This window comes from Ptychodera flava, unplaced genomic scaffold (assembly GCF_041260155.1).
Source record: "Ptychodera flava strain L36383 unplaced genomic scaffold, AS_Pfla_20210202 Scaffold_89__1_contigs__length_443570_pilon, whole genome shotgun sequence".
In the NCBI taxonomy this organism is placed as follows: domain Eukaryota; kingdom Metazoa; phylum Hemichordata; class Enteropneusta; family Ptychoderidae; genus Ptychodera; species Ptychodera flava.
Window position 1 is genome coordinate 279,537 of NW_027248411.1, and position 13,597 is coordinate 293,133.

At 36.1% G+C, this 13,597-nt stretch overlaps 1 protein-coding gene and 1 pseudogene across 1 annotated transcript; one reads left to right on the forward strand and one right to left on the reverse strand.

Moving 5' to 3' along the window:
* The first annotated feature begins 638 nt into the window (after nt 1-638).
* On the forward strand, nt 639-7,243 carry LOC139129079 (26S proteasome non-ATPase regulatory subunit 9-like; annotated as a pseudogene).
* A 3,364-nt stretch (nt 7,244-10,607) lies between these two features.
* On the reverse strand, nt 10,608-13,203 carry LOC139129080 (NLR family CARD domain-containing protein 3-like). Its single transcript, XM_070694749.1, has one exon. The coding sequence runs from the start codon at nt 12,978-12,980 to the stop codon at nt 10,608-10,610; it is 2,373 nt and encodes a 790-aa protein (XP_070550850.1). The 5' UTR covers nt 12,981-13,203.
* Between the last annotated feature and the right edge of the window lie 394 nt (nt 13,204-13,597).

Consider the following 13,597-nt stretch of genomic DNA (forward strand, 5'->3'; position numbering starts at 1 on the left):
ATTAAAAATCAAATAAACAAGAAATCATGTTTTTTTTTCTTTCGCAGAATTTGCATGTTCTCCTTAGAGTTCTCTAGTGCAGATGTCTCAACTAAATCCTTCAGACACAGCGAAAACATTGTAAACAAATTACAACAGATGCTACTATGCACGTTACTTGCTGTTAGGAAGCTCAACATATACACAATGATCGTCGTCGATTTGTCTGTGTCCTTAGAGTAACGTTATGCCATCTGTTCAAAGTCTATGCTTAGGGTGGTTGGTCTAAGACGTCATTAGAATAAGACTACTTGATAAACTTTTGTAGCCTAATGTAAGAATTGAGGAGTAAATGGGTGATAGAGTAAGAAATGACATTGTGAAAACAAAGCGCAAACCAAAGATAAAATACAGACATGCTTTAATTGTTAAGAATTGATAACCTGATGCTAACATCCCCAGTGTGAGTTCACTAGCGCCTAAGTATAGCGCACGATAAAGGTGAGCCCAAAGCGTCACTGTGGCGTGAAAAGATCCCGGATGTTGTCGATTTCGCGAGGACTGCATCATTATTTGGCGATATATACCTTCTCGCAGCCCCAAACTTCACAAATTTGCCATCTAAGTGGTCAAAACTGGGTAGATTTAATGGCTGATTTATGGACTTGCCAACACCGGGGAGAAACTTTGAGAATCAACATGCAGAAGTGAAGAAAATGGAGGTAATTCATGGGTATGTCAGTTTACTGTCGAGTGGAGCTGGCTACCTTCTCATTATATACACTGTGTAGTAACTCTCGCCGTAGACTGAATCAGGGCAATGGTGTCACATGTATATTTTGGCATAGATTGTGAAACTATATAAGGGTTTCCAGAGGGTTGTTCACATAAGCAGATTACAATGTGTAAAATATGATTTTATTAATCATCATCGTAATTTATTAATAATCATAATATCACAACAATGGGGTTTTCAGACGGTATTTACACAAAATAGACGACATTGTTTGTAAACAAAAGTTTTAATATTCTGTAACATTATGTATTAATATTCATAATCATTTTTTATGATAATAATAGGAAAAATCATCACAAATAATGCCTAATCGACCTGTGCGAAGTTAGTCAAAGATGCTCAAGGTTTTGCGTATCCTTGATTCCAACTTGCATGTAGGCTGAGCTTTCACTTTCAGTTGGCGTAACTTGTAGATATTCTCTTGTCTGGATTGTCTTTCAGCAAAGAGGTTTTGGTATGCAGGGACCACTGATTGACAATGAAGGATACCCACGTAGCGACATTGATATCTACACAGTCAGAACAGCAAGAAACAGAATAATATGTAAGATCTTGTCAACATTTTCTTGTTTGTCAATTGTACTCGTAGAACACAATGGCAGGTTACATTCGGACCTACATTTTTGTCGCCGATGGATGAAAAATGCAATTTTTTTGGCTTTGCAGATTTATGTCATTGTACAACTGTTGTACAACACAAAGGATGTATGCTTTTGTTGTTTTTAGTGCGTAGACGATGTTTGATACCGCCACAGCGATGCATTGTAGGATAACCGGGAAAAGGTCTATAGCGCCGTTCATGGTTACAGGTTTGTTACTAAATATAGCTGCATGATGTGCGCGACATCGGACACTGGTGCTTGAAATGCAGACAAATTTTATCAATGTTGGGCATGTGGCTACTTTTGCAGCTTGTATTCTAAGTCATAAATTTATCTTTTAGTATTCATTGTTACACTAGCAGTCACCTCCTTAGATGTGTTTTCCTAATTCTTGATTGGGTAATTTTGAAAAGTGTAATGTAAATGCTGAAAAATGCCTATTTTTGTATATTAATGAGAGAAAAATGTGTTGTGAACAGCCTGATTGGATACAAGGCAGTCGAACACATTTTACCATTTGACTTTTACAGTATTTTACAGTATTTTCTCACGCCTCAGATGGGCCCAGCAGGTTTTTTTTCCTACAGCAGACTATCACATAAATTTGACATCCATATCTATAGTGGTTTTTTTTTCAGCTGTTTCATCATAAGTTGAAAGGGCTCTTCTATCCAGAACCAAACGTGTAAATTGATTGCCATGCACAAAGTCACTGTTTTAATCCTTATCCTGCCACTCGGTATCATTTCCCCGTCTGCCAAGTCATGAAGTTTTGAGCCAAAACTATACTAATTTCGCCCACTTGGCTTGGTCAGATATACTTATAGCAGCTTTAGTCTGTAAAATTCATGTTTACAATATATCTATTATTTGCAGGGGCCACCAAATTTCCAAGTTTTGTTAAAATGTAACATATGAGAAATGTAGTTCTTCAACCAACTTGATTAAAATCAGATGTAGAGTACGGCGACGTCTTCCTATGCGTACGCTGTATTCTCTTGCTGTAGTGAGAGGCGACAGCAAGAGAATACAGCGTACGCATAGGAAGACGTCGCCGTACTCTACATCTGATTTTAATCAGATTGTTCTTCAACCAACTTGCCGGGTTATAAACAGTAGAAACAAGAAACTGTCTGATTTGATTGGTCATTCAGTGTTTCTCCCTTTGACGCACAATTGCTCAAATCTCCCTATCTCATCAAAGTCATCCACAAAGTACTAACAACAAATGTGCTATTTATCACCCTTGTACACGTGGTGACCCTCGATATGTTTTCTGTATTTTCAATGTGTATGGTTGAAATATTCCTCTAGGAAATTTGAGCAAAACTTTATCTCTTTTACTTTTGAAGTGCATAAGCTTACCACCTTAAGTTGCCGTTAATAGTTACGATCTGTCAACAGGTTGTAACCTCTTGAGCAGTTCCATATTGGCCCTCTTTCTTGTCTTTTCATCTTATGATAGACCACCCCATTTGCTTCACTGCTTTCTCTTCTGTGTTTTATTTGTCCCCACGGACACCGTCCGGGGGGGACTTATAGGTTTGGTCGTGTCCGTGCGTCTGTCCGTTCACGCAGATATCTCAGAGATGCCTGGAGCGATTTCATTCAAACTTGGTACAAGGATTACTCCTTATGTCATACATATGCACGTCGATTTGTTTTGTGATCCAATCAAAAATAGCTCTTATAAAATGTGGCACAGATGTTGATCTTTTGGTGATGTAATGGTGACGTGCATAGATGTGCAGAAGTATCATGTCAATTAACGCTGATTTGCATATTTAATGCATTTTCGTAAGTAGTCTGATATGTCAAGAAATGATTAATCAAATTTCATGCAACTGTGCAGATATTGATCTCACAGTGCTGTAATACAAATCATTGACATTTGGCGGTATTGTGTATGAAATGTGGTACATGTGATAATATGTCAGTGTCATAATACTTAAGAATGCAAAACTGTTTGGCAACATCCAGTACTAGTCGATTTATTACTAGTTGACTTATTTAATGAGCTTTTGTAATTAGGGTGACAGCCCACATTGCTTTAACGTTTTCACCACCATGGAACTCATCTTTAATCACAGACCCAATTAATGAACAGGACTCTATACTCTCCAAGAACTTGTAATCAAAGTACCCATTAAACAAGTGGGGATTGTGTCATCAACGATGACTTGTTTCTCATTCCAATAGGTCTTCAGAATGACCACAACGATCTGATGAAACAAATTGAGCAAGGACTGCATGTCCTACACGGCCAGGAAAGACAGGTCATCAGCAGAAGTCAGGAAGAGAAAATGGAAACAGACAGTGCAAGGCCAAGGCCTTTTGCAAAAATTGACACAGTATCGCCCGGTTCACCAGCTGCCATTGGGGTAGGTCATATTTCACTCCATACATTCCAAATAAAATCATACTTTTAAAAATAAAAGTAAATTATGCAACACTGTAACTATAATATAGATTTTACACACAGAGAGTAACAGTGTAACAATTTTGCAAAAGTTGCTACATGATTGCTTGAAAACTGTGACCACACCAACAAATGGAATGACTCAACTCCGTTCAGACAGTCATATTGCGTTGCTGCTACACCAACATAACTTTTACATCAGTGTTATAAAAGCAGTTTCAACACTTGGCGCTAGCGTACCATCACACTAACTTTTTCCTGATCCAGAGCAGTTCTGAGGCAGCCACACATCTACGTCAGCCCAGATAACTGTGTGGACGTGTAACGCCGGCCCTAGTCCCAGGTGATCTTCAAGTTTGATTATCAAGTTTACATTCACTGAACATTTCAATCCAGTCTTTATCAGCCCGTGTTCTAAGAAAGACAATTTTCCCACCAAGTTTCACTTTGCAAACAAAGCCATGATGTCACCCAATTCACTGCATTAGTGTTTGTACAACCGAGAGGTGCAAATGTTAACAACGATGTTAAGAACACCATGAACTGGTTATTTATCTATCACCAACATATCAGATTCCGGTCCATACACTCAGGAAAGATGTGCCGAAGTTGTCTTCGCTGTTCAAAATAGTCATTGGCAGTCGTATAAGCTCTTCCTGTGCATAAAAGGTATATGACCGGCCCTCTCTCCATTCACGTCCAAACGCATGTCGTTCTTATTAGCATATCAATGGAAGTCAGAGACCACTGCCAGAGTGAAAATCTTGAGTAGTCCTTGGAAAATCAGCCGAAATATGTAAATGAACCAGAGATTTTGTTCACAAAAGGATATAAGGAATGACCAATAATCAGAGTTCAGGCAGGTATAGGTCATTTTATTGAATTACACTCACTTTGGTTTATTTTGCTGTTCAAAGTCCCCATCCAAGTTGGGTTGCTGTAATTGACCCATTTTCGCTACAAGGTGGCCCGCAGCTATCCGTGGTGGGGTTGACTTTTGATGACCCACATAGACATTCGTTACCCCACCACAGATAGCTACGTTTCCATGGGGGTTGACCTTTTGATGACCTGCATAGGCACACATTACCCCACCATAGATAGCAGCATCTCCACAGCTAGAACATTCAGTGGTCCATATAATTGTATTTAAAGATTACTATATCCTAGCTTTATTGAAGGTCCCTGCCATACTTGATAATAATTGAATGTCCTAGTATTATTTTCATTTTTAATAATGTTCAATGACTGTCGATTGTTCTTCATTTATGCACCTTTATGTTTGTTATTTTTAGGGTCTGGTCAGTGGTGATACTTTATTGAAATTTTGGTCGGTTACGACAGAAAACTTTCCGAAGCCTGCAGAACATAGCTGAGGTTGTTCAACACAGTCAAAGGGTTAGTTTGTGAAAACTTTCAGCTTGCCATTCTTCCTGAAATATTAACAATATTATAGAAATAACGGGCGACGCGCTGACCATTAACGTTTATTTGTGGGCAAGGGCGAGAGGAAAGCCAAAAATTAACGGGCGAGGCTTGCCGAGTCCGTTATTTGGCTTTTCCTCGAGCCCGCGCCCACAAATAAACGTTAATGGTCAGAGCGGAGTCTGTTATTTCCATTATATTATCAGCGAACCAAAGAAAACCGTCAAAATTTCCGAAAATTTCAGGAGCGAACGACAACTGGGCCCCAGAAACTGAGCAATACGCGACGCACTGTCACGCGCGCTGTAAAAATTGGCAAATCCGGAGATGTTTTCAGAAAAAAGTATCTCAACTTGACCTACAAGTGCTTCATTTTATTTGTGATTTATCATGATTTACGTTTGAGCTGTAAAGTTACGATACTTTGAGTTGCTAATCTTATTATTCATATTCACGGGCCTGTAAACAAACCATTACTGTGTATTTGTGGTCAGTCACGTGGTTCAGATTGACCAATCAAAATGCGACGGGCAAGGCATGTAATATATTGAGATGACATCATATACCAGTCAGTACATGTGTGCTGTATTGTTGAGGTATCCCTGTCATATCTGTTGAGAAACATGCTGTGAAGGGTTACAGTTAAGAAGTAAAACATGAAAACTACCCCGGTTGAATTCCAATGCATCATCAGGTATGGCTAGCCCTTTGAGTGATTGAACTTTTCCCACTTAAATTTCAGTGCAACATTTTACAACCAATATTTGAGAGGAGGAGGAGCATGGTTAAATTTCTGACTTTGAAGGGCTGGCCAATAGAGGGCGCTAAAACAAAGTCATAGAGAATACACAAAATTATTGTTTCATTTTGTGCTTTCATGTGCTTTCACTTCATAAAATTTACAATTGTCATAAATTTTTCTGTTGTTTTTGAAATTTTGGATCAAATGGACATAATTTTTCATTGACTACAGTTTTTGACAAAATTTTGGCAAAACTCTAAAATAAGTGTCTTGGCCTGAAAAAAATTGTCTGCATGATAATTCATACAGACAATAAAAATCTACTTTAGCACTGAAAGGGTGAAATGGTTTGTGGCCTGTGCTCTCAAGCGATGTTTATTAAAACTTTTTAAATGGTACACTGTTCACATAGACACGCATAAAATCCATGCAATACACTTCTCTAATGTGTTCATTGTATCTTATTTATGACTGAACTTAGAATGTTTTTCAGATTTATGTACTTATTTCAATGTTTTAGTTGTTTCTTTGTTCATTCCTTCATTCATTCATCTATCAGAGACCTGTCAGCGTAACAGTCATCAGGAACAAAGAGCTCATTCACCTCGGAATAACACCACAGCCATGGTCAGGAAGAGGTCTTCTTGGGTAAGTCCCATTACATCTTGTGAGTTCTAAATGTCCATAGAAAGTTGAACTCTTCAAGACCAAAGATCTCCTATCAAAATTTTGACCTATTACAATTGGGAAGTCACCGTTCCGCTATCAAAGAGACCAGGGGATTAAAGGTGACAATAGATGGCTCACTCATCATTCAAAATGACCACGTTACATTACCCCACATGCGCAAACATGCATAGAAATACATGTAGTTGCTTATGTGCTCGTACACATGGGTTTAGTTTGTACCGCCATCACGTGATGCCTTTGGTGTACTGAGTCTGTAGAACGCATGGCGTCCTTTTCCTTGCAGAGTAGAACCATGTGCAGGTTGAATGTAGAATGATGTAAAAACATTTCCAGTCCAAGTTCTCTCACAGATATGGTCTAATGCCCCTGAAAAGTTTGAATATATCTGTCATTACTTTTTGAAATGTGACAAAAATGCATATTGTTGTCCAGTCATTCGAAATTTATTCTTCTAGTCGATTTTTAGACATCACAGACAGAATATGGCCTTCAACAAACTTCAAAATGATGAACAGAATTCTGATTTCTGTACATAACAGAATGCAAATTTGACTTATTTCAGGTGTAACATTGTACCATTGAGTTCTTAATGGATAACTGTAAGAAGTTTGAAGATTACTACATCATCTCTGTGTTCTCAAAAACACTACTATCAATAATTGTACCTCTTGATACAGGATATTCATATTTAACTTTACTATTTGAACTGTCAAAAAGATATTATTTGATTTGAGACATTGCTGCACAAATGTGTTATTTGACTAGCATTGTCAATAAATAAAGACTACAAAACTTATCGTTACTTATATTATAAGCTGTCATTGTTTGTTGATCCATTCAAAACTTTATTCTTATCAATTCTATTTCCCACCCAGAAATTTGTTTCAGTATCCAAACTTTAGCTTGGATGTGAAACTTTTTTTTTAAAAGTGTTATCTACTTGAATAAACACATAGGCGGATGTGTTATCATAGCCTTCAACTTCTTCAGTAAGGAGTGGGAGACATCAGATCAACATTGAGCATATATGAAGTTTTGCCAAAACACCGCTGAGGGCGCTATTTTCATCACTTGCTCAAACTTTAGCAGTCAATGCTTTTATACCATCTGTTTATCTTCATGCTACTGTGGTTTTCTGTGGTAAATTAATCATAACTTTGGAATGGTTACCAAAATTGTAAATCACACAGATGTTCCATGTTAGTCAACTAACAATCCTGGAAATACTTGCTCAGAAAATAAACACAATAAAACAATGCCAAAGGTCATTTGATTGGTTCAGCTGTGCTCAGACAGGCACTGAAACAGCGCTGTGTGAAAATATCTGGTGTGAGATGAGATAACAATGACTTCATGACCGGATATTTTCATATTCACTTACAAGATCAGGTATACTATGGCAAAAGTGAAGACAATTTTACGACATTTCTTTTCCTTAGACATTTAGAGCCAGCAACTGTGTGTGATTGTGCCATCATCTTGTACACCACGACCAGAACATGACAATCAGACATGTTGTATCTAATACATTTTATTACTAAAATACAAAACGACATCTACATGAAATCTAAAATTTAACCATGAACATTTACCAAAACCTAAGATGCATACAAAATATGAGCATTTCAACTACAACTATACTCAATCCATGCTACCTGTGAGCAGGTTTTGTTGGCCATCGTTTTGGCATATTTTGCTATGCCAGTATTATTGAAAAATATTGCTGAACATAAAGTAGATGGACTGAAACACTATTCATTGAATCATATCACTGAAATCAATGTCCTTATTCTGCCTGATGAAAAGTAAGCCAAGCAACACTATCACTAGAGGTACTAAAATTCATGTATTTGAATAAATGCAGGACATGAGGACATATTCTGAAAATATTTTCAAATTAAGTACAATACACTTCTGCTATCTATGTACCTTCAACACAAAAGATGAGATAATTCTAGAGACAGTTTTCGTAGCTTTACAGTAAAGATATGGACAGTGATGAAAAAAAAATAGACTGTAAACTTGTAAATACAACAGGAAACATGTTCAATTTTTGTTTTCTCGTAGACAGATAATAGACATAATCTACTTATGTATTGCATGATTACAATTATAAACTCACTTGTGGGTTTGTTCTTACAAATTAGAATACTGCAAAGATAACAGATTGACAAGTATAATATGCACATTGAATTAAAAACTTAAAGGCAGTGATATCAATTACAAAAATTAATCTTTCATACCAAATCAAAACCAACCGGCAACATTCCAAACATTTTTACAGAGTCAGAAAAATATTTGCTGCAGGAGAATACTACTGAGTGCCCTTCAACAATGTGTTTTCAGTCAGTGTGATGGTACTCTGAGAAATGTTTAATTATGGTTTTCACAACTTTCACAAAATTTCAAAATTCTAGTAGCAATCTCTTGGAGTGCAATTTAAGCACTTGATCACGATTGTCAATAAAAAACTTTAACTTTGTTGACATAAAGGGGCAATATTCAAATACATTAGAAGTATTTAAAGTGAATAATGATGGTATTAAATTGTAAAATAATTCATCCTTAAGCAAAGTAAAACCAATTCTTTTGCAAAATTTTTACAATATCACAAAAAGTAACAAGACACATGACGCTATTTGTATTTGCTGTTGGAGAATACTAATGAATGCCTTCACCAATGTGTTTCAGCAAGTGTGATGGAATTAGAAGAAACATTTATTATGTTTCGTACAAATTTTCTTAAATTTCAAAATTCTAGCTACAAGCTCTAAGAATGCAATTTAAGTACTTGATCACTATACTGATTGCAAAAACTGTTCATTTATGTTTCCATATATGTTTACATAGATTTCATTCTTTTTCCAGCAGGGAAAGGGTTTGAAAATAGTTACCTTCTGTCATACCAAATTGGTTACATGTACAACAATCTTTAACAAAATGTAAAACATCAAATTGATAACAGTATTCAAACTTACAAACTGGACAAGCTAAAAAAAAGAAAAAGATATTCTATTTTCACTCAGAACATCCAAGGGGAGATTACATCATGCATACTTACACATAGCTCATCTCTTATTTATTAAACCAAACTGCATGAATATACAAATGCGTAAATCCATCTTTAAATATGCTAAATAAACATAATAAATCTTTAAGTCATATCTGTGAAAGTCAAATATATGAAGGACATATGAGACTTACTGTACATACGATATCTCTATGTTCTCTTACTGCCCTACTTATGTACCAAGTCACTGCTAAAATGCTAAATTATTACACAAAACACTGAATACAGAACTCTTTTTTCATATTGTATGTAATATGGCTGTATATTCCCAGCTTGCTAGTGACATCTGTATGGTGGGTTACATTTCATGTTTTGCACGTAACTGAGGAATTGGTATTTAATTCTACATAAACTTTCCCAAGGAAGATTACAGGTACAGCAATGTGCTGTCAATAGTTAAATATTACAAGGACATACATTTAAGATGATAGTTCAACATTCAACACCAGAAGATTGATTACGGGCTATCAAATTGTTTGTATCTTATTCTGCTCATTGAATAGTAAATCACTGAAATCCATTTTGATACAGAGTGTATAACAAAATCCTTTCAGCATCTGATCAAACCTAACTTTTTTGCTGAAAATAATGAGCTGTCACAGTTGCTACATGATGGAAATAAAAACACGACAATCCACTTAATCACTCTGTCATGATGAATATTTCTGAATGCAACATGTTGGCAGAGGTTAAGACATCAGAGTAGAAATTTAAACAAACTTTTTCAAAGCAATTTTGTGTTTCGTTGTCGTCATTTCGTAGTGCTGTGAAATATTTCAGAGCTTTTAACTTGGATTTGGCTAAAATACACAACTTCTTTGCTATATCTTCAATCTACATGAATTATTGTGGGAATAACATCCCAATTTTACATTTGATAATGTTCATGATTTTGCTGGATCTTTTTCAGTAGGGGGGACATAGCCAGAGGTGCTAGGCTGTGGAGATGATGGTAGTAAAGTTTGTTCTGTATGCTCTGTTCTGTGATATGACATTTCTTTTGAATGTTGCTCTTCTTGGGAATAGGACATGCTTGATTTGGCAGACTTGTATGTTGCTTTTTCTTTCTCTGAAGCAGCTTCACTTTCTTCAAAGCCTGTCACTGATGAAATACCTTCACCGTCAGACTTTGTACCACTGTATTGTGTGTTATTATGACTAAGATCAAGATGAGTAAGTCTACGCATAAACCTCATCCCTTCACTCAAACTCTTTGCACCACTGTCTCCTATGTTATTATGACTAAGATCAAGATGAGTAAGTCTATGCATTGACATCATCATTAATCCCCATCTCGTTGCACCGCTAAATCCTATGTTATTATGACTAAGATTAAGATGAGCAAGTCCATCCATTGACCTCATCCCTTTACTCAAGTCCATTGCACTACTGTCTCCCATCTTATTATGACTAGGATCAAGATTAGTAATTTTGGCCATTGACCACATCATTTCACTCAAACTCTTCGCAGCACTGTCTCCTATCTTATTATGACTAAGATCAAGATGAGTAAGTACATGCATCATCCCTTCACTCAATCTGCATAAACCATTGTCTCCTATGTTATTATGACTAAGATCAAGATGAGTAAGTCCATCCATTGACCTCATCACTTCACTCAAACTCTCTGCACCACTGTCTCCTATGTTATTATGACTAAGATCAAGATGAGTAAGTACACGCATTGACCTCATCCCTTCACTCAAACTCTTTGCACCATTGTCTCCTATATTATTATGACTGAGATTAAGATGAGTAAGTCCATGCATTGACATCATCACTTCACTCAAACTCTTTGCACCACTGTCTCCTATGTTATTATGACTTAGATCCAATAACTCGGGGTTCAGATACTTTAGCCATTGTATAAAGTCTTCAAAGTCCTTGTCAGTGAAGTGTTTCCATCTGGCAGATACGTTTGTCAGTTGAGTCATTTGTACAATATTGGTAAAAGATATGACATTTAACTCATCTGAATCAAAATCAATACCTTTAATTGATGACCCACTTAATTGATCTTTAATGGAAGGAAAAATGGCCTGTACAAAATGTACATTACTGGCAACATTGATGAAAGGTTTACTAATATGCTGCCAATGAATGTCAAGAAGAAATTTTATGTCCGGCATGCCAATATTTGTGTTACTGAAATTAATATATTCTAGTCTCTTCAGTGAAAGCAGAGCATTTCCCACCACTTTTACACCTTGATTATCGATTCTACTTCCACTAATGTCCAAGTGTCTCAAATAAGTGAAGTTTTTTAAACTTTCAGCTAAGAAGGGGAAAATGGCGGGGTTCAACGATGCAAATGTTAAACTTTCCAAATTAGAAAAAAATGATAAATCATTCAACACACTCTTGTAATCAGTTTCAGACCACTCTACTTTCTTTGGAATTTCTACAGTGGTAATCTTTGGAATGTTTTTGAAAAAGACCTGCAAGTGTTCATCCTTTAATGTCAGGTTTTCTCTTTCAAAATCAGGTAAAATAGCTGATGTAGGAAGTTGGTTTGCAATATAGGGAATAATTTTTTGGAGCCCAAACACATTGTGACTAACATCAATGTCACATTTAGCATCATAGCTTTCCATGTCAGATATCAATGTCTGCACTCCTACAGCACCAATTTGATTTGAATTCATGTTTATGTAACAAAGTTGACTGAAGTCAGATATCATTTTACCAACCTGATCAACATTTTGAATTTTATTGAAACTGATATCTAAATATTTAAGTCTTTCTGGAATATTTAACAGGAGAGAATACAACGGCAACTTTAAGTTATTGTGACTTAAGTTAAGTCTCACTAACTTTGTGAGATGTTTTAGGGAAAATTCTCCGTTTGCCATATTGTGTGAGAGACTCAAACTGATCAGTGTAGATGGCAAAAATCTGATGATATGATCTAATGTGGCGCTGTCTAACTGATTTTTACTCAAATCAAGGTCTGTCAATGCATGGAGATGTTTAAGACTAGTGACGAAGGTCTGAACATCTGTCAGACTATATTCTGTCATCACTAATTTAGTCAGGTTTGTCAACAAGATTAAACTCTTACAAATTCCGGTACATTCCTCTTCTGATAACCCAGACACATTAAGCTCTGTAACTTGCATCAAATTATTATAGACAGAACTACTCTCAACATCACTAAGTCGTAAGTTATCTTGCTCTAAGTTGATTGATACGGTTGGCATTTGATCAATAATATGAGGCATCAGAGTAAAGTTATGACTTACACCAATTTTTACCATATCTGTGCTTCTAATATCATTCAACAAATTTTGAATGCCAACGTCATTAAACTTATTGGAGCCAAGATTAATGAAGTTAAGGTCATTAAAACTGGATATAATATTACCAACACTTGCAACATCTTCAATGTTATTTGAACTGAAATCCAAATACCTTACAGTTGTTGGTAAATATTTAAGTATGTCAATTAGTGACTGATTAACCTTGTTATGACTCACATCAAGGTGTGTTAACTGTGTTAGATGATTAAAACTCTGACCAATGTCTACGATTTGGTTATGACTCATATCAAGGTGTGTTAACTGTGATAGATGATTGAAACTCTGGCCAATGTCTACTATTTGATTATGACTCAGATCAAGGTGCGTCAACTGTGATACATGATTGAAACTCTGACCAATGTCTACTATTTGGTTGTGACTCACATCAAGGTGTGTTAACTTTGTTAGATGATTGAAACTCTGGCCAATGTCTATTATGTGATTATGACTCACATTAAGAAGCGTCAACTGTGATAGATGATTGAAACCTTGGCCAATGTCTACTATTTGGTTGTGACTCACATCAAGGTGTGTTAACTTTGTTAGATGATTGAAACTCTGGCCAATGTCTATTA

What these genes read in the sequence shown, in the direction of transcription:
- LOC139129080 (XM_070694749.1), bottom strand. Translation starts at nt 12,980, where the DNA reads ATGGTAAAAATTGGTGTAAGTCATAACTTTACTCTGATGCCTCATATT.